The following is a 27,975-nucleotide window of genomic DNA, read 5'->3' as shown; positions in this document are numbered from 1 at the left end:
TGGAAATAAAACAAGTTAAAATGAGGAACGTGAAAGTGTTTGTATGTCTGTTTTTTTAATAGAAATGCCAATTATGTGGAATTTGGGGTGCACGTATTATATTTTCTTTGAGAAGACAAAAGAAGTTTGAGATGTGAACAAATGGTCAAGTCAGTAAGAGGTTGAGAGCTGTTGTTTTTTTAAATGATGCTTGTGCTTGGATACCTTCTGTTTTGTGGAGCTTTCACCTGTGCTTAATTTGCCATTTGTAACGGGGGTAAAGCTGCAGCTGGTTTTCCCCTGGTGAAGAGAGAAAGATCTGCTTGGGAGTGAGAGGAATCAATGGATGTTGGTTCTAACCACCCCTAGTCTTCTCTAACCTGCTGTGGTTTGCCTCTAATTACCACTGAAAAGGTGAGAGTATGGGTTCAGCACCAAGAAACAGAATAAACACCAATTGGGAAAACAAAAAAACCCAACTTTATATGTGTTTTTATCTGCGTTACCACTACTGGAAACATTTTAACTGGTTCTTTTTTGTTGTTGTTATGATGTTCTTGGTCTTGTAAAAGATGAACAAAACAGTTTTTCACGTGCTAAGCTTTAGCAGCTCACCTGTCCCCTGGTCCTGGAAAGCCTTTTAGACCCATGTGCTTTATGATGTACCTGAGTCTAAAAGAGGCTAAAACATGTGTTGGTTCTGATCTCTTAAGGTCTTCAGCTGCTTGGAGCCACTTGCACCCTCACGGGGCTGAGCCCTTGTTGGCTGTGACTTACTGCCATACTGGTTGAGTCCCTGCAGTTAGGAACCTGGGAAATCTTTGCTGCTTGCAGGTTTTGAGCTCTGCTACTTCCTTTTTGTCTGTTTTGTGAGTGACCATAATCTGGCTTTATTCTATGTCCCCTAGGGTTGCTGAACTGGAAGATGAACGTCTAAAATGGAAACTTCTGCTTCAACTGCTGCTGGGAAAAAAGAAGGAAAAGGTGCGGTTCTGGAGGGGGATGGCTTTACGGAGACGGGGAAGAAACCCACTCCTTTAACAGCTGCAGGAGCAGCAGTGGCACAAGGAGGTACTTTATGTTTTCCACACTTTGAAAGCAGCAGGGGTGTTTTTCATTAGACTGTAAGAATTTAATAAGCACAGTGGCATCTGTCCTTCTGTGAACACGCTGAGTTTATTGGGGTTCTCAGCCGTTGGAGGTCATGGGAGGGAGAAGCTATGTCACCATGTGGCACTGTCCTGCGGCTGGGTGGTGGGATGTACCCATCAGAGAGCCCATGGCCAGGGCTGCTAGGTAACTGGTGCTACATGGTGGAGGGCTGCGGTGTCAGCTGCTCCTCCATGGAAGGATTAAAACAGGGCTGACCCTGTTATTGGGTTTGGGGAGGGTGTTGTGCAGTGGCTGTGATCCCTCTAATGAGTTAAACAGACTGCGTTGTCTTCATCTGTCACTGCTGAGGGAGGAATTTGGGTCCTACTTCTGTGCAAGAGCTTTAGAGATAAAGACCCTTCCATCTGTGCTGTTCTGGTTACATCAGAAAGAGATCAGATCTTGTTTTGTTTTGTTTTGTTTTCTCATAGTAGTTCTGGTGAGGTTATGGTCTTGCCGGTGTTGGAGTCCATTAGGGGAGCTCTCACATATGATTTCAAGCACAGTTTTGGTGGATGTGATGCTAATGTTCTGGGGATATGCAGGCCTGGAGCAGGCAAGATTCTGCCCTACAAAGCCACATCCCTTACTGACGTACATGTGCATGGAGCCAGTTGTTCTGCAGGGTGGTGCCAGGACCCTTCCTGGTGGCTCCTGCTGTGGGATGGCTGTGCCTGGTGGGGACCAGGACAGGGTGTCTTTTTTGTGCAGGACATAAGGAGACAAACTTAGAAGGGGTTGCACTAATTTGGATGTGAAAAGGAACATCCCAGCTGTGTAAACTTTGCAGGCAGCTTTTTGGTTGTTGTTTAAAATATAGTTTATTGCTAGTCAGATTCTACCACAAAATGAAGCCTTCCCCACCCCTTCCTTCACCACTTGGTGGTTTCTCAGGAGAGAAACCACCTCCTCTGTCTCTTACAAAGCTCATCTGGAGAGTTTGTGTTTTCTGTTGGCAGACCCTGGCCCAGAATGCTTAAATCTTTGTCTCTCCTTTCTATTCAACACCTTTGTTATCCAGTTTTCATTTACACTTTAACTTGGGAAGACCTGGTTGTGCAGAATGAAGCAGCTGTTCTATATTCTATCAAATCAGTTCACAACTTTGATAAACTTTGATACCTAAAGAAAAGTATTTCTTTATCATGTGCTAAAACTCAAAGCCCGCGTACATGCTATTGCAAATAAATACCATCTTCCCATCTGGCACATGCACCGGGAGTGCCTCTGCTGAGGATGCAGGCTGTGCCATGTTCACAGACATGTGATGGAAATCAGAGTCCCCCCCCATGTTGGGGTGTCTGTCAGCCTGCTCAGTACCCCAGAGACTGGGTTAGTTTTTAAGCATCCAGTTTTATGTGTCACATTATCAGTGTGCTCTTTGGAAAGAATGATTTACGGGCTCAATATTTCGCCTTTTATTAAGAGGAAGTGAAGAAGTGGGTGGAGGATTGTTTGAAGATGTCAGGAGAAGCATGATGAAAGCATTGTGTTATGAGATGTAAAGAGCAAAATCTATATCACACTGGGAAGAGAAGTGCTAATAAATGACCTGAAGTGGCCAGCAGTGAAGTAGCTGGTGATGGGCTCCAGGCGCCAGGCTCTGCAGGTAATACATGTGTGTTGGGGCTCGGGGGCTTCTGTCTGAACTCTGCCCAGTGGTAACATTTGCTCCTGAAAGGGCACAGTGCTGTGCTTCTAAGTAGAGAAATTAATCCAAAGTCATCTTCTAACATCAGTAAACTGCAAGATGTGATGTAGCAGATAATAACAAAAAGGCTGTGTAGCGGTGCTTACATAGTGTTCATACTAATATAACATATTTGCTTCACTAAACTAGTGTAATTACTTCAGAACAGGCCAGGGATATACATATTTATGCTCATATCCTTACAGAAGAAAGCAAACGAGGCATGGAGATTAATTATGTTGTTCGGCTCAAGGAGGAAACAGCAGCAGACAGGCTTTAAAGGGAGAACCGCCAAGCTCCCCACCCTGCTTCGTGGACATACCAGCATGTCTTTATTCCCCTCCAACACCAACTCTTGTTGTTTTTTTTTTTTTTTTTTTATTGTAGAGGTTCTACTCTTTGTACTAGCATGTGAGAAAGTGGCAGCAAAGCTCAGCTCGTGATGCAGATCACCAAGCTGTGCTCTGGAGGCAAAAAGACGTAATTTGCAACACATTTCTCCCTTCTTCCACTGAGTCACACAGATGGAGTGCCAACATGGCATGTTTCTCTGATCACAGGGCTTTCTTTTTTCCCTTGTAGAAATGAATAGATTCATAAGGGTTTGTTTACAATTAAGGTAATTGAAGCAATAAACTGAGCATTAGTTAGATAATTGAAAAATACCTTTTTAATTATATTATTATTTAGACTGTATTTCTGCACTGCAATAATATGTCCATTCCCCATTAGCAATTCTCTTGCCTAAATATCTGTCCCAAATGTTTGCAGTCTTGAACAAGTTAAGTTCTATCCGTAGGAAAAGAGATCAGCTCTGTTGATGCTGTCAGAGCAGAAGAGTTCTTTCAAGCTTACAACCTGTGTTGTATTTTTTTAGTGTCTTAAAGCTACCATTTTAGAGTTATTATTTGCATTTTTATGTAGATCTAATTGATCAGATGATCAGAAACTGGTCTCTCATAGAGGGCATAAGGAATTCTCTCCGAATTTTCTATTTTCCCATAAATCGTGCCAGCCAAGGAGTCAGCACTTTTCTGTTTCAGTATGCGTACGCATTTGTGTGACTGAGATGGAAGCTTGTGTAATGACAGCATGCAGGGGTGATAGTCCAGCTTGCAAAAGAGCCTCTCACTTTTGGTGCCTCCAGTTCTGGAAGGGCAACTCAAGACATGTCATGTTTAGAAAACTCTTCTGCTGAGTGCAGAAGTGCATAGTGCTCCAAAGGGGAAAGAGGTTTTGGGGCAGAGCAGCACATGAGAACAAGTTGGGTCCTTTAGGCCAGTGCTGCAATAACAGTGGCACGTGTGAGGAAGCCCAGGTGTGTGGTTCTGGGAGAAACTGAACTGAGCCACTCTTTCAAAGGCAGAGATACTTAGGAAGATGAGTTTCTCACTTTGTAGTAAAAATTAAATACAAACTCTCCTAAATGCTAAGTGTCTGACTTTAACAAGACCCAGAATGCACCTTTCCCTCTCCACCCCACCCTGAATGTGACACAAACAGCGAGTTCCCAAATTGATGGTGTTTATGTTTGAAACATTTTTCTGATGTCTGGCTCTGTCAAGACTAATTTTAGCATTTCTAAAGCTGGGTAAAAATACAGCCTCATTACTTTGATGTCAGAGCATAGTTTACTATTAGTATATTCTGGGGTTTATCATTTTAGTCATGTTTAACACGGCTGCAGCAGGCATGCACTATTAAATCTGGTTTATTTTACATTCCTGTCCGAGATTATTTATTTGGAACAATTTCCTCTCTATCAAAAGACACAGCTAATGCTGAGTTTTAATGTGTTATTTACACACAAAATAACCTATTTACAACTCAGTATCTGCCGCGGGGAGAATGAATGGGGCAGTGCTCCCTTCATCCTGTTGTATCTGAGTTTAACAATCTGGATTGCTAATAGAACCATTTATCATGGGGCGGTAATTTATTTTACGTTAGCTGCACAGGTCTCCCTGCCTCTGATCTATGGAAATACTTTGTATATAATGAAGTTCAACAAGTCATTTGGTGTAAACATGGGGAAACCAAGCTCCAGAACCAGTGTGACTCTGGCTACACTTTTTTTCCAGGAGGTAACGCCTCTCTTCTGATATTATGGCTTCGGTTGAAATATACTTTATCATCCCACGTGTGCTGTAAGGGCAGAGCATTGGGCTTTTCTGCATTGGATCAGAGGTTGGGACAGGGTCTGGTCACTTGATTTATGGGCTGGTGGGAATGCTTAGTGCTGCAAAAGCAACACACTCAGCCCTTTCATAGGCAGAGAAGGGCAGGGGGCACCTCCCATCACTCTCCAGAGGTCTTCTGTAAGCAACCCTGAGTGGAGCTGGCAGGGAGACCTTGTGCAGTTCAGCTCGTCTCAGTGCTGGATTATGGGAAGACCATGTAAATGAGGAGGAGGAAATGCCAGCGTCCCAGCAGACCTCACTGCACTGAAAAAATATATAGTTTGTGTGGCCCGAGACTCAGACAAATTAGAAGGAGAGCAGCCCCTATGAAGTCATCTCCTCCATCCACCAGGAGGGGCAGGGATCTCCAAAGTGTGTTTTTTGTTCTGTTGCTTACATTTTCCAGGAAAAGGGATATAACCAGCGTAAGCACATTCTTAGCTTCCCTGCCCTGTATTGCTTTGCTTTGTGCAACTTAAAAATGCCTGGGTTGGCTGCAGGAGGAAAAGGGCAAATGGTCAAACAGGATGATGGGAAAAGACGATCATTTAGACTACAAAATATGCCTGTTGGCCTCTGCCTCCACTGTTTATCTGCTGCACGTAGCCATTGGCTCCCAGCTCAGGTGGGGCTTCAGTGCAAAACGGCCATAGGAATGATGGCAACCAAGAACTGTATTTTTTCCTGAACCTTTCTGTCAGTATTAAAAGGTGTAATTTCACTGGGTCTGAAAGTGGGCTTCTTTGTCACCATAATTCCCTTGGCTGATCAGATCTCTTGTGTGACCAGGTCTCTCTTGTGGACCTAATCGTTTCCTTCTGGGAAGCCCAGATACTTGTGTTGCTAATACGATGATACAGTTCTTCAGTTACAGGCTGTAGAGGGCTGTAACTGGCTGCAAGCTTTGTGGCACACTGGTCATGTGAAATCTACTCCTAGGGTAGCTTAGAGGAATCCATGTATGGTGGTTGAAATGGAACGCATGCCGTGCCATTTTTGTGCGTTTAGGCATGATGGAGAGCACTCTGGGAGGAGAAGGTTGATTTCTTCAGTTACATGTAACAGTACTTTAGTAGTTAAAATTGCCATAAATCATGCCACAGAGTCACATATTTTCTTCTCCCTTTTCCAGACTTTTAGCGTTGATTCACAGTCAGCAGTTTGTCTTTGTTGGATGACCCTTCATTTAGTCAAGTGGTTGGTGTCCTACTACTTGTTCGCTTGCTTTTTTACCTCACGGGGGAAATCCCTTTCCCAAAACCCTGCACTGGGTTTCTCCGTGTTGCAGCCAGCTTTGTGGGCAGAGGTACAGCCTCACAGTGAGAAGCCACCCACATTACAGACTTTGTAGTTCGCAATGCATAGCCGTCACGGAAGATGCTTGAATCTGTATCACCCAAGTATTTGATGATTGAGCATTTTCACATCAACCATGTTTTACTGATTGCATGCAGTTCCCCCAAATTGTCATACCAAGAATTCCTACCACTTCAGCCCATTACAGGTGCTGAGGTACTCTGAAGATAGAGCAATTTCATCTCACCCCTGACCACACTGCAGGATTGTACACCAGCTTGAAAAGCTTTTGTGGGTTAAAAATGGAAAAACATACTCATCATAGGCTGGTCCTGGCACTGGTGATCCCAGCCACTAAGCACTGCCTGAAAGACTTGTGTATGTTATGTTCACTTTTAATAATAGTCATAATAATAATAATGCCTTCTACTTTTCTATCACTTTGTAAGATTCAAAAGCTTATGGCAAGTGCTGATGTATCTTCTTTTTCAGTTTAGACTTCATTGAAAGGCCACTCAGAGGGTACTTATATATAACCCTTTTAAGCAATACTAAACTTATCTATTTTGGGATTGACTTGTAGTCAAATAAGAAAATGAGTGGTGGTAATGGATTATATTTATGGTGATGCTTTCCTAGACTGTCTCTTCTGTGCTGCTGGTGTTTTGTCACAGTGTATATTTCTAGCCTCTGTGTCAGCTTTTTATCTCTGTTTCTTAGAATTTGCTCTGGTTTGGTCTCCCCGCAGGCATTTGAACCTGCCACTACCATTAGGGACCAGGCATGGGAATTCTTTTATCAAAAGTTGGCTGCCTAAATGTTATATGTGTCCTGTTTGGGCTCTCTTTACATTAGGGTGGAGTAAGTAACGTTGAGGAAATGCATGTTTTTTTCCCTTGAGCCATTCATGCCCGATTTAGGGTGGCTAATATCAGGTGGGAAGATTGAAGTCTTCATGGTTTGGCCAAATTTGTGCAGAGTAAAGTTAAAGCAAGGAACCAAGGTGGGAAATTAAGGCTTTAAAGGTCATCATTCACATTCATCAGCCCATAGCCATGTGAGTGTGCTGAGAGCCCAGCCTGCCAGCTCTGAACTGAAAGCTCATCCCATGGCTTCCCAGTTTGAAGTCAGAATCAGTCCCAGGTATCAGTGTAGCTGGGGGAGCAGCTTCCCACCAGCATTGACAGAAGTGTTTGAACAGAAAGATAGGCAATATAAAATCCCTACTAAATAGACAAGGAAAAAACAGTAAATTGTAAAAGCTACAAAGGGCACCTAAAAATAACCCAAGTGGAGGAAAGTTATTAATGCAAAAGTAAATAATTATGGTAAGGGATGCGACCAGAGAGGCTGGTTGTGTAAATCACTTTAAGGAGAACAAGCCTTAGATAAAATCCGTTCTTTTATCGCACAGATTAAGTCTTCCTTTTGACGCTAAATAATTGATAGGGTTTGGCAGAGCGTTCCACAGCTGCCTGTGCAGAGCAGTGGGACTGCTCCCGAGGTCAGATGAGTGGCAGAGAAAAATGTTCCTAGAATTGCTGTGCATCCAATAGCAGCAGTAAGAAGTGGGGTTCATATTCCCCACGCTTCCTAAATAATTCTGCATGGCCTTGAAAAGACAGCTGCACACCTCAAAGTGAAAGAAGGATTTGGTATTTCTTGTCTCCTCCTTAAACTGCATGATTTCATGTGCTGGTGAGCATGCATCGTGTTTTGCTTTTCTTGATAATGGAACAGGAACTGTGCTGTCTGGGAGCCCAGATCCGGTGGGTTCTTTTCTTACTTTGTTCAGCCTCGGTAGTGCATGAATAGTTCAGCCTCTTAAGTATGAACATCCTGGTACAATAGGGAGGTAACATTGCTCCCATGCTGCAGACAGAGAACCAGAGAAGCAGGGAGGGATTTTCCAAGGCCAAGGTGACTGTAGGGTGCTCAGATTTTTCAGAGACATGTTGATAATCAGTCATGTCTCTGACTTTGGAAGTTCATAGGTGGTGCACCTGTACCATCCATGGTGGTAGAGAGAGCTGAGCCCTTGTTCCTTTGGTCACCATATCCACAAGCAAGTTCTCTGTATCTCATTGATGTGCCACCTGCTTGGTGCTGGATGACTCAAATTCTCAAGTCCATCTGCTGAACTGAGGAGCTGTTTCTTTTTCCTTAGGGAAGTTGGACTTAAGTTTTCTACAGATCGTATACTGCCTTTGTGAACATCTGATTTCAGAAGGCAATACTATTCCTTTAGATTGCATAAGGCTATGGAAAGTGATTAGTAGCATTTATAGTGTTTTACTGAGTTTAAACTCATTTATGGCAGAAGGCTTATAATTAGAGAACAACAACAACTAATATTTTTCCAGACCAAATTGCTAAGTAACAGCAAAATCCTTGAATTCTGTAATAAGGAAAGATATGTACAGGCTGTTTTGGCAGGATGAGTTCTTTGACCTTAACAGCAAAGGCAGAGAATAAATCATAGAATCATAGAATGGCTTAACTTGGAAGGGACCTTAAAGGTCATTGAGCTGCAACTCCCTGCTATGGGCTGGTTGTGCCCCCACCAGCTCAGGCTGCTAAACACCCCATTGCACCTGGACTTTAGTATCTCCAGGGATGGGACATCTACAGCTCTCTGGGCAGCCTGTGCCACTGCCCTCTGAGTAAAGAATTTCTTTCCAACATCTAACCTAAATCTCTTCTCTTTCAGTTTACAGCCATCCCTATTAGACTGTGTAAAAGTTGTTCCCCTTCCTTCTTGTAAGCTCCCCTCAAGTACTGTAAGGCTGTTGTGAGGTTTCCCCGTAACCTTCTTTTCTCCAAGCTATATAAGCCCAAGTCAGGATCTTAAGTTGAGCGCTATCATGGAGGAATTGGATTGGTACAGTCTTTTCACACAAACTGGTCTAGGTTTATGTTAAAATTGAGAGTTTACTTTTGTTTCAAACCAAGCTACACTGGCTATTCTGTGACTCCTGTAGTGGTTCTGAGTTGAAATTGGACAAGTTTTGGTTGAAAGAAATGAGCAACATTTTTTTCTCCCTTTTTTTAAATTTCTTTTCTTCTGGAATCTCAACTACTTTTAGGAATCTATTCCACTGAAAATGCTTCCAATTTTAAGTAAAATGTAAATAAGAGCAGGAGTAAAGCAAGAAAAATATTTATGTTTTCTGTTGCTAATATCTGATCTTTAAAACAGAACATTTGTAGGGATTGAACGGTACTGTTTGGGCCAGAAAGCTGTTCTTGCATGGATCAGCTCCTGACTGTGACAGATTTTCAAAAAGAAATAATCACAGCTTGCAACAGATGCATCCCTAAGTAAACAGTTAATGTTGATGTTTTTAATAACTTCGGTTGTATTGATACAAAAGTTCAGTGCCTGAGCATTCCTGAAAACCATCCAACAGAGGAGATATCTGCCCGTAAGCCTTGGCTCTGCATGTGCTACTTTAGTGTAGCTGTTTAAACCAGTGCAGAGATACTTCTGGATCAAATGAGATGCTCCAACCCTGGAGACAGTGGTAAGGGCTGGCTCCAAAATCCTGGGAAGCATTTCAGTTTTCCTCAAGTGACTTTTGGTGATATTTCTCTGATCTGTTGTTATGTCTGAGCCTTCCCTTGGTTTCTGGCTGCTCTTAGTGGGAATGGCCAGCTGCGATGGGGGGAACCAGGCAGCTGCCGCTCTTGCATGCTTACTGGGGTGACATTGGTGTTCTGCATGAATGAGTGACGTGCTTTGCTGCACTGAGGTTAAGCTGAATCTTGTTTGTAGCAGTTTGCAGCTAGAGCTGATGATGTTCTTTCTGAGGCATTTATAGCCACACTTCAAAGGAAAAACAGAAACACGAAGGTGAGGACTTCAGGCATTGGCTTGCACGTCTCATTTTAATGAGAGAAATTATTATGTGTTGTGGGAAGCTGACCCGACTCCCAGAGGCTGCTTGTGTGAAGGTACCCAATCTTTTGGTGGCTCCCTATGGTGAAGGCACAGAGCTGAGCCTGGGGAAAATTAGTTTCAGTTCCTGATCCAGCCCCAAACTTCCTTCATGATTTTGGGAAGGCTGCTTGACTTCCTTCACTCCCCTGTTTACATAATGAACTTGCGTTGTTCTTTGGGCCTCAAGGCCCATCAATCAGCATCTGGTTAGCATGTTTATGGCATCGGTCATGCTGAAGCACTTAACAGGTCAGAATGCATGGAAGCTGCCATTCCCCTCCCCGCTGCATGCAGGAGGGTGCTGCTGCCCCGGAGCGCAGCTTTACAGGGTGACCTCGTTCATATTTCTGAAGCGTCAACCTGCTGTTGTCAAAGGGGCTCAATAAAACAGATTTGCAGGGTTAGGGAAGGTGAGGTTAAGTTCTGAAGGCATTTTCAGTGTGTGTAGTGGAGAGACTGTGCGTATTCCAAGGAGTTAAGTTACATTGTGATATGAAGCAAGAGAACTTTCCAAGCAATCTAGCCTGGGAAGCTCAGTTGGAGAACACAGTGTTATTTATGGTTGTGTAAATCTCTTGTAATGAAACAAAAGAAAGTAATTTTATTTTAATTTTTTTTTTTCTTCCCTCCAATTTAGTGATGTTTTCTACATATCTCTGGGTGAGGTTTATCAATTCTTTTTGCTGAGGTTCAAATACTTGAACAAAGTCTTGGATGGACTGGGATGAATTTACAGAACTTGCAGTACTTCAGGATTTCACCCTGACCCGACCTGCAGATGACTGTTTTGTTTTTTTTTTTAATTATTATTATCAAAGTCCTCTGTAATTTGACTCTTACGAAAGGTGTTGTTCTGGAGACCAGCTGATGGCAGAAGGGGAAAATCACTGACTTGGGATGACAGCTTCAGAGAAAAGCTGAGTTTCAGCTTTGTTTCCCGTTAGCCTGCTGTGCACGTGCATGCTAATACTGTAGTCAGCTGCAGAGAAGCCATCAGTGCTATTATTTGATCTGGTGCAAGTTTTCCCCCTTGGAAAACTCCCGAGGAACCTTTGTGTGCTGTTACAGAGATGACCTGAAAACATCCAAGGTCCTGTATTTCAGATGGTGGAGCAGTGACTCTTAAATAGATAAAAGCTGGCTGAACATGTAAAAAACACACTTGTACCTCTTTTCCTGAGCTCTGTGCATGCTGCTCTTCTGTGAGCATGCTTAAGGGGTTGGGAAGAAAAAAGGAGTTTTGCACCCCTCTGTGCTCCTTTCAGTTTTCATTCCACTCAAAACAGTGTCTTAGCAGCTGAAATAAGATCCAAGGCTGTCTTTTGGCCATATAGAGTCACTGACACTTGAAACAGGCTGGATTTATATGTGGTTACTAAAAAATATATAGCAAAATGAAAGTCTCAGACACTGAGTTCATGTGCATTGCCCATTGTAAAGATAAGTAACGGCTGTTATAAGATCACTTAAATGGTTACCTTTGGGACATAAAAGGGATCTTTGAAGACAGTAAGTCTTAATACAGAAATGTTTACTCATAAAAAATACATTTGGAAGGGGGAGGGGAACACATTTCCTATTAATGTAGTTTTTGCCTTTTATGGCAGGTTGTAGCAGGTCTTTAACCTCTGTAGCACTTGAGCAGGGAAAGAAATGAGCTTTCTCTAAGTATCAGCCCAAAGGGCCTTTCCTTACTGCCAGTATCTGCAGTGCTTCTTGTAAAGATGGTTTTAGTTTATTCTTCCTTGCTGTGACCTAAGTGAAAAACTATTCCTTTCGAACTTCAGAACCCTCTGGTAGTTAAGAGACAGACTAGAAATGTACCCCTGAATTTGATTTGCTTAACCTTGTGTTCTGTGGGATATGGGTCTGGTGGCCCAGTGTGTGCAGAGACATATGGGAATTTGAAGGTTACAGCAGCCAGCAGTGGCACAAGAATAGAAAATGAGAGTTTTGGCCTTTGAAGGGTGTGAGTATGGATACCAGGAAGGAAGGACAATGTTTCATTCAGATGTGCAAACCCAGTGTTGCCCATCAGCCTCTGAGTGCACTTGAAATGGTGGTGGCTTACAATGAACCACGTAGTCCATGATATGCAGAGCTGGCCACGCCACTTGTGAGTTTTCTGGTAAATATTCTGCAGGTTGTTTTGAATCACTTCTAGACAATTACCTTGCTCCTAAATAAAGCAAAAGGCAGTGATAGCAGCATTTGATCAGTGCTCTGTGAACTTACAGCTGGAAAGGACATGGATTCTGCTTCAAAACTTTGCAAAACTACTACCAGATGGGGTAAGCCACAAGGTCACAGCAGTTTCAGAACAGCAGAGAGAGGTTTAAAATTCCTTATGAAAACTGTGGTGGATTATGGTCAAAACTCTTTACTTAGATAAGATGATTTATGTAACAGCACACATAGTCTGGACCAGAGGTGCAGGAGGATGGCTGAGTTGTGCAGAGGGATGGGAAGGCCTTTGACCAGCCATTGGCCAGAGGTATAAGGAGCAAGGCTGTAACAGCAGGGTTTCTGCCAGAAGACACCGTTTTGTGGGATCTTCAAGTGGAGAGCTTGGCAGCGAATGGAAAAGTCGTGAAAATATTTGTGTGTAAAAGTTACATGCTTGTAGCAGCTTAACAGAAATTGGCTCAGTGCAGAAAAACACACAAGGTAGACAAGACAGAAGAATCCAAGTTGCTTGTGAAGATGAGGTTACCACACTGAGATGACTGGACTTCAGATGATGCTGTCCTCTAAGCCCAGGACCCAGTGCAAAAGTACCTTTCCATGTGCCAGTGATGGGGTAGGACTGACAGTGGTCATTGTTGCTGTTATTCCACAACCTGGTGCTGTTTCAAACAGTAATCCCTTAGGTAAGTTACAGAAATTAATTTTTGAGTCACTTATCAACTTGTTTTTGTACTTAGTACAGCATGTTCTTGTCACATAATAAGACAGAAAACAGATAAAACAAAAGAGGCAGGATTTCATTCATGAAATTTGTATGATAATGACAGCAACAAGGTCTTGGCATGTTTTAGAGAAGCATCATCTGGCCTCTTCAGGTAGCAGATACAAGTATGGCTCTCCCTTATATTCACCCAGTCAAGCATGAGGAGGTAACATGTTCTCCAGGGAGGCTGGTATTTATTATTATATATCTGGTGGATGCCTGGCAGAGAATACTAATGCAGATCCCTGGCTTAAGCTGCCCTGGGAATGCTGATGGTTGGTAGCAATGTGCCTGGCCCGGTGTCCTCATCTTTCTTAACTCTATGACAGAGCACTCTGGATTTTCATTTCTTTCTACGCAGATCACAAAGTGATGGCTTGTTCAGATAACAGTTTGCATTAGCAAACTCCTTGGGAATATGGAGAGTTTCTGAAAGGTCGGTGGATAAAAGGAGAGAGGTTGGGGTTGTGACTGGGGAAGTGGTTGCCCTGAGCTTCCCTTGACCATCTTCTCAGGCAGAACTGGAGATCACACCGCTTGTCCTCTGGCTGGAATGACAAAAGGGCTTCTGTGTGTTGTGCATTCTTATGGAAAAAAGGAAAAATAAAAAAGACCCCTGCAAGATTTTGTATAAATCAGAGTAATAAAACTGCCTACAGCCATGACCAAATTATATCATCCAAATCAATACAAAGGAGGTAGAGTGGATTCGATCCAGTGCTAGCATCTTCCTCGCTGTATGCAGCAAGTAGAGCCAAGCAGAGGGAGCAGGGCAGCACTGGGCCTGTGGCACCAATGGGGAAACAATTTGCTGAGGTGGTTGAAGTATATGTTTCCAAAATCTGTTTGTGTCCATAAGGGTTTTAGAGGAGGATGTCGTCTGCTTACTCGGTAACTTCTGTGTGGCCCTGTGAGTGGTTTCAGATGCTCAGCCAAAACCAAATAATCTCTCCTTTCAGGAAATTCAAAAAGCATGTCTGCATCCCAAAAAAGAAGGGAGATGTGAAGTGAGGTCCTGTGCTTCTGCCATAGCCCTGACTGCAATCGCCGCTCACCGGTGGGGGGACAGCGGCCTGCGCTGGTATAAATGAGACCAGATATTGTGATTTGGATTTGGATGAGACCTTCTGTTAGCAGTTTGCTTTTAACAGGGGATAAGACTACTGGCTTATGTCATGTATCTCCATAATTCAGCTGAATGTTGCAAAAATGCCCAAATTAGGGCATGGTACTTACGAGAAGCAAAATAACAGAACTAGTGAACTTTCATAATGAGAAGAACTTGCAGATAAAGTTGAAATTTATGGAAGTGTAGGAGATTTTAAACTGAAGATTTTGGCTTCTTTTCTGGGTAGCCTGGCCACGCTGACAAGTTTATAAATCTCTGCGCTATTTGGCTGATATCCTGGGGCTCTGCACTGCCCTTCTCAAAAATGGTAGCTGCCTTCGATATCAGTTAAAGACTGTGTTAGGGAAAGAGTGGTGGGAGCAAAGGAAATGAGGGAGAGGCTGCATATGCTCAGCCCACAGCCAGTAGGACCCCTGTGTCTGCGCAGCAGCAGCTGTGTGGGACCAGCCAAAAGGTGCACGGGGCTCATTGGCTGCTGCAACAACTAATTCCCCTGGGAAGCTAAAAGCAGTAGCAGATTTAGGCACAAACTACCGCAGATGAAGGAAAAGGCACCAAGGAATTTAATAACCTGTTATATTTGTGTAGCACATTTCATCCTCAAAGCATTTTACGAACTTAATGATGTGCAAACTACACGCGCACGTCTCCTTTCATCTGCCACCAACTGCAGCGGCCTTCAGTGCGAAGGCTGGTGATGGCTGTTTTGCAGCATCACAGTGGTGTCAGGCAGTAAGTGGGAAACACCATCACTGACTGAATTGGGAGCAGGAGACTTTACAGAGGCAAAACTTCACCTTTGGGTCAGCCACGAGGATTGGGAACGGCTGTGTTGGCAAAAGGCATGTGAAGCAATATGCAGGCTGACCTTGAATGTCTCCAGGGATTGGGTATCCACTACCTCTCAAAGAACCATGAGACTTCTGTATGTCCAGGAGTGATAGTTCTCAATGTCATCCTCCCTGTAGGAGTTTTGGTGTGCCGTCTAATCCCCCAACTTAATGAGTTCTGCAGGGATGCACCACGATAGCTAAAGATCATTTACCTGAATTGCTTTTTAATTTCTGGAATGGAAAGCTGCTTCTGCAGCAGGATAATTACATTATAATTTACGGCAATCCAAAATCAATAAATTTAGTCATATTGGGATAGAGAAGGAGGGCGAACACCCCCCTCCCCTACCATTAAATTACTTCACATTCTGTACTTGATGTTCCAAGAGCTCAACAATAAACCCAGGGGGGATGGGAGGGGCAGGAGCAGAGCCGCTGCCTTCCCGAGTCTGGACAGTAAATCAGCATCATCCAGTGAAGCAAGGTGTGTGCTTGCAGAAGAGGAGGGCAAGTACACTGGATAATGTTCTCTATTCTTTTATTTCAGTTTTGGAGAATTAGAGGAGAGAAAATGCTTTGTACTTTCCAGGCTCTTACCCCATTAGGGAAAAGCCAATGACCTGCAAGCAGCCGGGAGCTAAACTGGTGTGTCCACCTGAGCTTTGCTCCTGTCTGCACCTGGCAGTACAGCTGAAGATGTAGTGGGATAAGCTGCTGTGGGAGTTGGGAGGGTTTCAGGCTCTGTATGTATTCAGATGACTCTGGATGTTTTTTTTTCAAGTTACAATTTTTGCCCTGCACAAGCTGTTGAACTCACTGCGAGGAGAAATTAATGACACCCCTGAAATGCACTACAAGGAGAGCAGGCCACTTGCTCTCAGTGTTTCCTCAGCTTTAAAGGCTCTTTCCTCCCTGCGCTGTTGGTGTTGTGTTTTGTTCTCTAGTTGTGTAGAATCTCATCCATGTCTTCACTGAGGTGCAGCTACTAAACTCATCTTACAGGAAGAGATGTTGGGCATTTGTTGGCTTACTCTTCTCAGACTGACTTGATTTCATTTCTCCTTTGAAACCCCAGAAAAGCTGTCGGTGCTGCACCCAAAAAAATGGATGTTGTATGAAAGGAAATCACTTTGTCTCTTGTATTTGAGGAGGATTATGATCTGGCATGACCTCATTATTGGTTAGGCGAGGATATTTCTGGAAATACTAATTAAATACTTCTTCCATCCCTTGTGCCCTTGTAGCATGTGTAGACTATATAACAAGAAAAAGAGAGGGAAAAAAAAACTGTCTGCAAGGAATTTTTAAGCTCTTTCTGCAGCGAAATGAAGGAAGAACAGCTACAGAATGGTAGCAATATTAGAAACATATTAAACAAAATTTTCTGAGTTGTGATGAACTAGAGGAAAATAATTATCTGATAGAAGAGAGTAAAATAGTTTCTCCAGGCACTTGTGTATATGCTTGACTTCAAGAATGTGAGGATTTCTTGCAATTTCACTTTGGATTACTGAAAACATCCTCCCCCTCTTCATTTTTTCCTTTCAATTCTTAATCTACGCTCAGGTTGGTATGCCCAGGCATTAGTGCACAGCCCCACAAACCAGGTCTTTGGCAGAAGCTGGAGGTGAGCCATGGCACAGGGGTGCAAATCTGCTACACTGGTGCAGCCACAGAAGGAACTACATGGCTACATATCCTAGTATGCTTATTAATGGATAACACTTTCATTTCCTTTCCTATGGTGAAGATCTTCTAGGCTTACTGAAACCTCTTTTGGTCCAAGAATTGTTTCTTCAACTTGTGCAGCTTAGAATCCAGCCCTGACCGTCTGAGCTGTTTCCTATTGAGGTCAGTGGGAATCTTCCAGTTCACTTCAATGGGAGCTGGACTTGGCCACTGACAAAATGTCTTTAAAAATTGCCTTCAGCAAATAAACTTGTAAATGTTAGCACTAAAATAGCAGTGTGCAGGCCCAAATATGTCTGTATTGAAAACACATGCTGTCAGATAGATAAAGAAAGTGTTCTCACAAAGTCTTCAAATATCATCCTGTGGATCTGTAAGGATGGCAATGATGTATTTAGCATTTAGGGTTGCTCTTGTGTGATACCTCACGTGGGGTTGGGTCTAACAAGGCGAACCCCTGGCTTGTTTGGAAGAACTGTCAGTGGTTTTCATTTTCTGTTATTGTTCTAAATCTAGGGATATGGTGTTGTTTTTTTTTTTTTTCTGTGAATGTAAGATTTTCTCCAAATTGCAATATCCCACTGCTTCTTAACAATATCCAGTCCTGCATCTTATTTAAAGTCTCACTGACATAAAAGGAGATTGCAACCAAGGGAGGGAAATGGCCATTCCTTCATGTGATGACTTCAGAAATTGCATTTTGATCTGCGAGTGGCCAACCTTACATTGTAACAGCACAAATGGAAAGGCCTGGGGGAATTGCCCAGATATTCAAGGTTTTTTTTCTCTCTCTGTCCTTCCCATTAGCTAGAGTAAATGGAAGTTCTGCATAGGGTGGCTCTGGGCAGCCATAGGCAGGCCGTGGCCGGTGGCTCACTGTGCAGTGCTGGAGCAGTTCGTCTGTCATCAGTGTCCTCAAGTGCTGCACTTGAGAGAGATGTTTAAAGCAAATGAAGCTGGGCAATTGGCTTAAATGCATATTGTAAATCATCAGGCCCCATGAGTGGGTTGATAGCAGAAAGCTGAATTTGAGGTAGAAACAGTCTGGGGGCGGCCCCAAGCTGCACTGCATGTGCCCATCTATGAACCCATGGCTCCTGTCTTTTGGCAGAGGGGTTGAAAGGATTTTACTGGGACTTATCCAAGATGGCTTGTGGAACCGTCTCAGTCCTCCAGGCTCAAGGTGATAGCATTTGAATACTCTTTCCAGCCACATGGGTGCTCCAAAAGCTGTTGCCTTTGTTTCTGTTTCTCTCATCACAAGTACTTCTTTGCAGGGGTCAGAATCAAAGCTTTTCCTATGAAGTCCATTAAAATGAACTGAGCCTGACTGACTGGAACAGAGAACAGGAAGATCTTTGGCAGGGCAAACCCTCTTGGGGAGCTATTGGAAGCTGGAGCTCAGTGGATAAAACACTGAGATGGGCTGGAGGCTGCCAAGGCAAACACTGGGGCTTTTCCAAAACATGTCCTTGTCTCCTGTGGGACACACCAGGGGTACTGCTGGTCCCCAAGGGCACTGGCAGAAGCACAGATTTGGTGCTGTTTGTTTGGTTGGTGTAACCCCCTTTCTCCTGCAGGCAGTCTGCTGGAAGAAAATCTCCTATCAGTTGGAGCTTGGCATTTACGTTATCTCAGAGAGGCCTCTTCAGCCTCCTCTGCATCAACAAACTCCTCTAGTACAGCTTAGACTAGCAGAAGTGTTCCTTCTGGAACTGAAACTCATTCCCCAGACCAACAAAGCCAACACAGGAAACTGATGTTTTCTCACTCTCTTTTTAAACTTTTTTCTTGGGCCAGTACATCTGTCTCTGCTCAGAACTTCAGGAGCCAGGAGGACGGAGGGGCTGCGAGGGCGAAGGGATCAGGATCTGTCTCCATTTGAAGGAGCTTCCTTTGGTCAAGGAGTGTACTGAGAACCTCAGAGATTCCTCCTCTCTGGCTCTGAAGCTGGAAGAGATGCATATCTTGTTCAGTGATTGTAGGATAGAGGTGCACGTGACTCACTGGTCTCTGCAGTTGTAAAACACAGTGAGACTGAAGCACAGCTCAGCACAGACCCTGAGTCCAGGCTGATTATGTGAAAAAGCGACATGAGCAAATTCAGGGTGAGGTAGGTGAGGTCTGGGGTTTAGAAATCTCAGTCCTACTATTAATTTCTCCAGAAAAAAAGAACTGATAATTCTGCTTTTAATTCATGAGTGCTCAAGCTAAAAATATGTTGGCTCAGAAGGAAAAATGATAAGAGTTAAGGGAAGATGTAATAAAATCTCCATCCTCTTCTTTAAAAAAAGTGTTTTGCACAAAGCAAAGACAATTTACTGATTAGAAATGAAAGTTGTACTCCCATGGGACTGGGGTGGAATTACTGCATACCACTTGCCTTTGAAATCAAGGCCTCCAACCTTCTTAATGTCCAGGTGGGGAATTCCGGTGGCTTTACTCTAATCCAGGCAAATCTGAAATCCAACCCTGTTGGGAGGAAACAATGTGGGAAACAGATTCATCTTGATCTCCGCTTTGTGCCTTGGAAAACGATTAAGACCAACTGTTAAGCAGCTCCCGATAGAGTTCACAAACCTGCTGGCCTCTGTGTGACACAAATTTCTCAGTTCAGGCTTCACCCCTTAAAATAACAGATGGAACTGATCCGGTTAAGTACAAGCTAGGCTTCCCTTATTCCCCAGTTGTTAAAATATTATTTCTCTAGTTGCAGATGATTTTTAAACTGATTGCTTTGCTGCAAATATATATATATTTTCTTCATTTTCTGTTGTTCATTTAAAAACCTGGCACAAATCAACATAGTGCTGCTGACAGAGCTTCTTTGAGCCTGATGATCCTGTGCAGTACCATGGTGGTTGCACACGTGGTCCTATCAAACTTACCTGGGCAGAGTTCCTTCTCTACTCTTTTTCCTGTCCCAATCTCCACCAAGGTAACTGGTTTGATAATAGTTTTTGAGGAGTTCAGAGTGATTTAGAAAATCAAAGGGTAGGGAAGTGTTCATGTTCTGCAAATAAATGGGGGGGACAGAAAAGTTGTTCTTTGTAAAAGTTGATTTGGGCCAATCCGTGAGGAAAACTAAGGACTCACAAGTCCATCTACCAATATGGTAGATATCATTTCCTCAGCTGTTCCATAAGATCTCAGACCTGGTGAATGGTGGAAGGATGTCACAGAATCACTGCCTTGCAGGAGCTTCCTGAAATTGTTGAGGTCTTTATGTTCCTACAGCACCGGTTAAGGCAAGGGAGTAAGAAAGGAATGATTAAACATTCACACAGTTTTTGTTATTCTGATTTTTATTACTTATGTTAATTGTACATGTTTACAATCAACAGCCACAGGTAGCAAAACTTGTTGCTGGTTTGATTATCAGGTAATTTTGCAAGTGCTTACTAGGAGGCATTTGAAGTTTGGCACCTACTATAGTATACAGGGCTGGATTGCAAAAGCTTCCAGAGGAAGTCAGAACACAGATACCTCCACTTCTCCTTTGCAAACAGCCCTTTTATTCTTTGCAGTGCATTTATCCTTAATGCAGGCCTGGCAAAGACATACCAGCAAATTTTACTTAACAACATTCTTCAGCATCCTGTTAGATAAGAGACAGGGGTAGCTTTCTCTTTTCAAAAAATTTCCTGTTCTTGTTAGTCAGCATGTCCAATGCGTAGTTTTCAAAAGTGCATTAAATACACAGTGTTGTCGACATATTCAGTACTATGTCAGGGAAAGGAACGAGTTCTGCATATTTTTTTTTTCTGCAGCTCTATGCATCTTTGTCTGAAGCGCTGTATGCTCAGTGGCCACTGGTCCTGCTTTGTTCTGTGTCTTCAATATGGGATGTGGGAATGATTCTGCCATTAGTGGGTTGTTTGCTTCCTAGAGCTGACATTCTCCACAAGCACAATGCCAGCAGTGCCCAGGCAAGGCAGAGGCTGAAGCCTGATTCCCCTTGCTCTTGTCTGCAGGGCTTCACAGAGCTGTGTTCCTAACCCTGTAAGCATCAGTGCTCTGCTCCTGTGTGTGCTTTGCTGGGTTTCCCTCTGAGTTCAGTGATACTTAGACGTGGATTCAAAGCTGAATTTGAGAGCAGGAGTTGGGCTGAATGAGTAAGCACATGGAAAAAAGAAACGCAGTGAGGTTGTAACTGATTTTGCACGTCACCTTTGCAGTTTCCTAGAGTTGCTGGCAGTTAAGTGTGGGCGTTTCCTCCTCTTTACACGTGGGGAATGCAGTAAATAAATGGAGAGTGTGAAAGCAGGCTCTGTTAGCAGCATGCCAGACGTCCAGAGAGTTGAGAGCTGGAAAGCACTTGGGAGAAATTCGTGTCTGTAGATGACTGGGTTTTTATGTAGCAATATGCATATTAAATTTATGCTTGCAGCGACAGCAGTTGCATATGCAAAAGCAGGCATGCAGCTACATGTGTGCTTCTGGTTGGGGATTCCAGGCCTTAAGAAAGAAGCGATTATCATCATAGATGAGTTATACTGTAATGGCTCTTCATATTGTATAAGGAGCATCTGTGTGCCATATTATGCACATGTGAAACTATTTTTATTATATGCATTTGATTTCCACGGGAGATTGCATAGTAATCACTTGCATTTAATGGCTGCGTAGAAACATGTCTTGCAAAGAGTTCACAGTGTGCCTACGTGGCTCTGGTGGGGCAGAATGTACCTAGCTGGTGGATACTGAAGTATGTACAGTAAGTATTGTTACAGGGAAAATCCATTTTGTTTTCCCTAGAGGAGGTGACTTGTGAGATTTTCATTTTAACTACAATTGTTCATGAGTCACCAATTGTTCTACTCTGTATATTTCTTAACAAATTTGTTTTGATAAGAGTTAGTCCTCTTGATGATGAGAGAATGATTGGAAGCGCGTGGCTGTGAAGAAGCTCTTACAGTTGCCAGTACGAGTTCTCTGCTTTTGTTTATTTATTTATTTGGCTGTTTTGAACTGTGATTTCCTCTTAGGCTTCTTTCTGCCTGTGATGGGACTCGTCACTTTTGACAGGATGTGATTTCCTCATTTTCCTATTTCTTCTGTGGCTTAGGAATTCATGGCTCAGCAGTTCAGTCTGCTCCTTAAGAAAAGAGATGCACAAGACCTTGCCTCAGAGCAAGCAAAGTAAGCTTTTCCCTTTCCCAAGCTCATCCTTCTATGGAGACATTCAAGACTTCTCTGCACACCTACCTGTGCAACCTATTTTAGGGAGCCTGATTTGGCAGGGGGTTTGGGCTCAGTGATGTTTTGAAGTCTCTTCCAACCCTTGTGATGCTATGATCTTTTAACTTGGTTATTTATTGTTTGATAAAGTAGACATATATGTGTACGTACAGATGCTGAGATCTTTTATGTCTTCTGCTAATTTCTTGTCTGCACTAATTTCTCATGGCTAAGAGTCCCACAGTTTCTAGCTTTCAGATTGCTTCCGTCACAGCCCAGAATTTTTTTCAACTTCAATAAAAAACAAACTCAGGAGGAGGAGAGGGTGCACGGCTGATCAGTTCTTCATGGTTTTCATTCTTTGCAACACAATAGCAGGATAAAGAAATTACATGCGGAGAGAAGGATTCTAAATAATTATGTTGATTCAGTACACGCATGCCAAGCCTTGCCGCAAAGATACTGCTGCAGTGTTTTATGTGGCTTTTACGTAACACAGAGCCCTCTGAGCACCACATCAGACTTTTAAAGTATTTCAGGGGGTGATCCAATATGCTACTGGTCCTCTTATGCTCAGGGCGCTCAATGGGAGGGGAAGAGGACAGGAGGATGCCAAGTTCTGCAAAGAAAATCCATATGCATTAACAGGGAGAGAATTTTTGGTACTGAGCTTCAAGTTATTTTTGGCACTGGTAAAGAAAATGTTCATCTATGAGTTTTGTTAACTGAGTATTTAAACCATAGGGGTAGTCTAGTGATGATGTGTATGCTTTAGTGGGGCTTTTCCAATTCCTCTTCAGGCTCTGGGTTTAATAAAAGTAATGTTCTCATCATTTATTTTACATTATGATTATCATATTGCCTGTCTCTGTAGAGACGCTATGAAAATTAATTAGCTAGTGTTTATAAAGGAGAACATTCATATCCCCTTACTCTGGCTAATTACCTGTATTGATTTAGCAAGAGTGGTTCCAATATGGGAAGATGTTTGCTGGGTGAAGAGTTCCCAAGCCTGGCCTGAGGTGCCTTGGGGAAACAAGTACCTGGTACTTCAGTGTGTCACCTTCCCTCTCTGGGCTCTGCAGAATGCGTTTATTGCAGCTGATGATCGCGTTTTGCAGTTTGTTAGACCAAATCAATCATGACTTGAGGAGGAAATCCTCAACTTTCAGGGTCTGAATGCAGGGGAAAGCAGGATATGTGTTGCAAGCTAATGTATGTATGCATGCGTGTGTTTGGGTGCATAGATAATGTCTGTACTTGTCAGATCAGGAGAAATGTATTCCAATATGTATGTTTTTTCCTGATCTAACAGGTACAAACTTCATCTGGTGGTAGAAGCACCAGTTTATAATTGTATTTAATAAGGTGATGGCCTGCAGCCAAACACCCAGAGATCCTAGCACCACTGGATGTGGGGATGAATCAGATCTTGGTTGGGGCTCTATGGGGCAGATGCATCCCTTTCAAGTGCTGTGTCCTGGGAAGGGACTGATGCTCTGTGGGATTACATATCCAGCAGCTTGGACTCGATGTACCGACCAGCCAGACTGGGACTTCAGGCTAAAACCAGACCAGAAGACCACAAGCTGAAAGGAAAAATCCAGTGACTAAGCAACCACCAGGTAACACAGAAATCTCTGAGCTTAGCTTTAAACCCATTGTTCAGATAAGGGCGGCAGCAGAACTGCAGCAGCCCAGGGCCGTGCACGGGTTGCAAAACCCACTGCAGCTGCACGGAGAATTCCCTGACCCATGCCTGAGCCACCAGCTCAGCCTTGCTGCTTGCACCAAAGGCAGTTCACCTCCATCATCCCATGGGTGTCGGATATGGCTGTACTGAGCAAATCATGGGAGCGACGGGAACAATTAATGGTGTAAAGAATGGGCTGGGAGGTCGCCAGCTCCTCCACCCGGCTTCAGAAGTCTCCTATCTCATCCCTTCCCTATCAGGAGCCTCTGAACTGCAGGAAAGTTTATCCCAGGGCAGGTACAGAGTGGAGAACATGCACTTCTGCCTGCTATGACTCATAGGCAAAGCAGTAGCTTTGGTCTGGCGGAGGTGGAGCTGGGTATATGTTGCATCCCAAGCATAATAAAGGTCTGGAGGCTATAAGTGGGGAAAACCATTCACAGTCCTGACTTGGCAAAGCTCGTTAAAATGAGCTCTTTGCCCCAAGCCACAGAGCCTCCCAAATCTCAGTTGGTTCCCAGAATTGAGACACCAGTGTTCCTACGAGAAATGAACACACACAGTTCGTTTTAATAAGGATCAAACTGGCAGCTGCGTCGGGTATTAGTTATTATAACAGACGTGGTAGAGGGAATCTTTAAGCTGTTAAAAGTGACTACAGAGATCTCCTGTCACCCTGCAGTTTTTTTTCCTTTGGCTTGTTCTGAACAGTTGTGCAGCCAAAATGTACCATTTGGGCGGGTAACCACGTGGATGTTGTTTTGGTGGGACAGTGCTGCTCTTGAAGGTTTCCCAGCTTCTTAGATTGCATCAGGGGTTGGGCTCTGCTGCAGCTTTCCAGGATATCTCTGCATTTGTGGGTCCTTTTTCTTTACTGCTCAAGTCCTAATGTGTCCTGAGCATTGTGACCTGACAGCACAGTGCGTACTTCTTGTCTGACTCTTCATAAATCATCATAGAATGGCTTAGGTTGGAAAAGACCTTAAAGATCATTGGGCACCAACCTCCTGCCATGGGCAGGATTGCCAGCCACTAGATCAGGCAGCCCAAAGTCCCATGAAGCTCTAGCGTTTTTGCCTCATTTATCAGTGATTTGGTAGCATCTCAGCATACCAGGCTGAAGGGTTAGATGCTGTGATGGCTGAGTCGTGCTGCTCACTGCTGTAAAGGCTTCTCTCCACAGAAAGCATGTGTGCATACATGCGTTTTCATGGTTTATCCTTCTTTAAGTAGCCTGAAATCTCTGTGGATCCCTGACTTGTTGCAGGGAGTGTACACGTGATTTGACTCTAATTTTCATTAGGACTTAATTCCTTTGCCTGTTGGAGCAAGAATGTATATTGTAGTAGAAAAACCTTAGATGAGATAGTATTTCTATGCAGCTGAGCATGAGAGCTTTCCAGAAACCACATAAGGCCAGTTTGGGTCATGCTGCTGGTGGTGTACAAATGGGCAACCTGAAGCTCAGAGAGGCTGAGGTCATGGCATCAGAGGAAGAACCTGAAAACTCTTGAGTATCAGTTCCTTCACTGGCATGGAAGAGAAGAATCTGAGGTTGTTGGTTGTCCCTAGTTGGCAGCTGAACACGGTTGCTCCTTCTGTGTTGCTGCAGCAAAATGTCTTCATCGGAGGTGGTCCCCTACATAGCCAGGATAAACCACTGAGGATTAAACCACAACAAAATATCCTCGTCACTAAGTCTGCAGATCTGGAGGGGAAAGAAATGAGGGGTAGAAACAATGGATGTTTTTTGCTGGTTGCCAAGATTTATAATGATGATTGCGATGATGATGAGTAACTGAAGGAATGTAGCTCACATTGTAAACCGCTGATCTCCTGACGCTCATCAGCAGAATTTAAGCTCTCAGATGTTTTTAGCACTGGAGTGTTGTCTCCCCTTACCCAAGTGCTTTATTTGATACAGCTGCAGCCCGAGCCCTGTGTGGCAGCTTCCAGCTGCAGAGCCTGTGAACCCCCTCCCAGACCCCCCTGGAGGAGGAGAGGCAGCTGATGTCACTTGTATCTTGTTTGCCTCGTATTTACGGCAGGTACTGGAGCAGGTCAGGGCTCTGCACTCCCGGCTTGCAGCTTTGCACCAGCAGCACCATGCTTGCCAGGCAGAGGCAGTAAGGGAAGGGCATGAATAATGCAGTACAACGTATTTATCAGTGTTGTCAAGTGGAGCCTCAGATCAAGTTTAGTGGGTAAAGAAGGGGCTTTGAATTCCCTCTGTACAGCACATTAAGATTCGCATACTTGATTTTGTAAAATAAACGAGTCCAAGAGGCTGAAATCCAGAAAGTCTGTGTACAAAATGCAACTCTCTTTCTTTCTTTCTTTCTTCCTTTCTTTTAAATTTTTTTTTTCCTTTTCCTTTTGTTACCAGTGTGAGATTTGAAATAGGTTGGGGAATGGCCTGAAATAAAAGAGCTGGTCAAGAACACATTTCTCTCCTTCCTTTACCATATGTCTCTCCCACACTCTGAGACTGCTGCCCTGTGTAATGAAGGGTTCTTCCCATACTTCCCCAAATTCCATGCAACTGTTAGCGTTTCTTTGATGAGCACCTTCATTTATAACGGTCGTAGCAGGAGTAACAGCTCTGGACAGCCAGGCAGGATAGCATTTGAACGTCTCAGTGGCTCTGCTGACTTCCAGCAGCACCAGCCTGATGCAGTAGGACAGTGAGCTGAGTGCCATTTTGATGCTCTATAAGAACCTTGAGGCTGCGTTTGATGGTGCTGGACACTGCTGAGCAATGTGGTGGCCCTTGTGGCACCCAGACAGCACTCCTGTCTCCATCTGCATGGAGGGGCAGAGCCTGGTGGACATGAGTGACCTCAGAGTAAGTCCTCCCTGTTTTCTCTCCTGGGTTTTGTGTAGTCCTTCCCCTATTGCTTGTGGTGTGACCTGCATGTCAGCACCTCACCAACTTCCTCATTGCCATGTGCAGAGTATGGAGTGGCTCACTGGAGGGGCCATCATATCTGGTGACATGCAAGCATGTTCTTCCCAAGCTGCCCTGATGATCAGGAACCAAGTGATCTGCTTTGGCTATGGGGAAAAAAGTGTGATTTTTTTTTTTAATCTTTTAAGCATTTGTCTAGGATTCAGGAGTTATGGTCTGTCACAAGCTAACCATGTTTTGAGCAAGTCATCACAACTGGGATTTTCTAATGCACGTGGCAATGGTTCAACTCTTACTGGTGGGAAAAAAATGACAGTGAAAGTCCCAGATAACAGCACAGGGAAGGAAGAAGTGAAGTGCGAGTTGAATTAGCACTGAGTGCTTCACATACACTCACACTTCGTGTTCCTGTTTGCTGCTTTGTGCAATGGGAGTGATGTGTAGTGAGCCCCCAAACTTAGACTACCTACAGCTGCAGTGACATTGTAACACTATGGACTTGAAAAACTTCTTTCTGCAAAAAGTCAGTAAATTTTAGCATACAAGAAGTTCGAGTTCGTCATTGCCTGAACAGTCTGTGTGATTTGCACTGTGGATGCTAAAGTCCCCGTATATCATTACCAGATGTTAAGCCTTGGTTTATGTGAGACGGGCTGCTCCTGGGCTCTGGGGCTGGGAGTTCGCCCATAGCTGCATGCCCAGGGAGAGCTCCTCATTTAAGATAGGATTCAGGTGGTGTTTTATTTGCTCATATCACTTTCGGCAGACATATAAAGCTAGGAAAGCTAGGTAGAAGTCAGACTGCCTGGTACAGTACAGTAGTGGTCTGTAGCCACTGGTTTGCAAATGTGCAAAGACACCCTGAATGCGCATGAAATTAAAACAGAATTGTGATTTGGTCTGCATTTGAAGGGCCTAACCCTCCCCATTTTGAAGACATCCCGTGCTTTGTGGGAAAGCTCATGCTCCGTAAACTGGGCGTGGGGGTGTGTGTGTGGAGGGGGTCCGCAGGGAGTTTGGCAGGCAGATCACACTGCCAATTCAGCATTTCTGCACACTCAAAAAGCATAAGTCTTCACAGTCAAAAAAAAAAAAAAAAAAAAAGCCCCTTGAGAGATGATCTTAATTCTTAGAGAGTTTTTTTTATTTAAATGTGAAGGGTCGAGGCTGCTTCTTTTTCTTTTTCTTTTTTTTTTTTTTTTTTTGCCTCAAATGAATAAATATTTTCCAGAAAGCAAACACAATTTCCCTCTGTGTACAGCACACAAGGGAGAGAGAGAGAAAAGAATACTTGACCCCGGGACAACGCGCTGCTCTTTTTTCCGTTGTCTGGTTGTGGTGCAGGAATGTGCAAT

At 43.7% G+C, this 27,975-nt stretch overlaps 1 protein-coding gene across 1 annotated transcript in view; it reads left to right on the top strand.

Moving 5' to 3' along the window:
* Window positions 1-917: 917 nt before the first annotated feature.
* GLI2 (GLI family zinc finger 2) overlaps window positions 918-27,975 on the top strand; it is a gene marked incomplete at both ends in the record, with an annotated part of 126,678 nt that continues 99,620 nt past the window's right edge. Inside the window, one exon of the mRNA XM_079539257.1 lies at window positions 918-1,050. Coding sequence (XP_079395383.1) covers window positions 918-1,050 — 133 coding nt within the window. The remainder of the gene's footprint in view (window positions 1,051-27,975) is intronic.

This window comes from Tetrao urogallus (genome assembly GCF_951394365.1).
Source record: "Tetrao urogallus genome assembly, chromosome: 8".
Classification (NCBI taxonomy): Eukaryota; Metazoa; Chordata; class Aves; order Galliformes; family Phasianidae; genus Tetrao; species Tetrao urogallus.
This window is presented reverse-complemented; position numbering and strand designations above follow the sequence as displayed.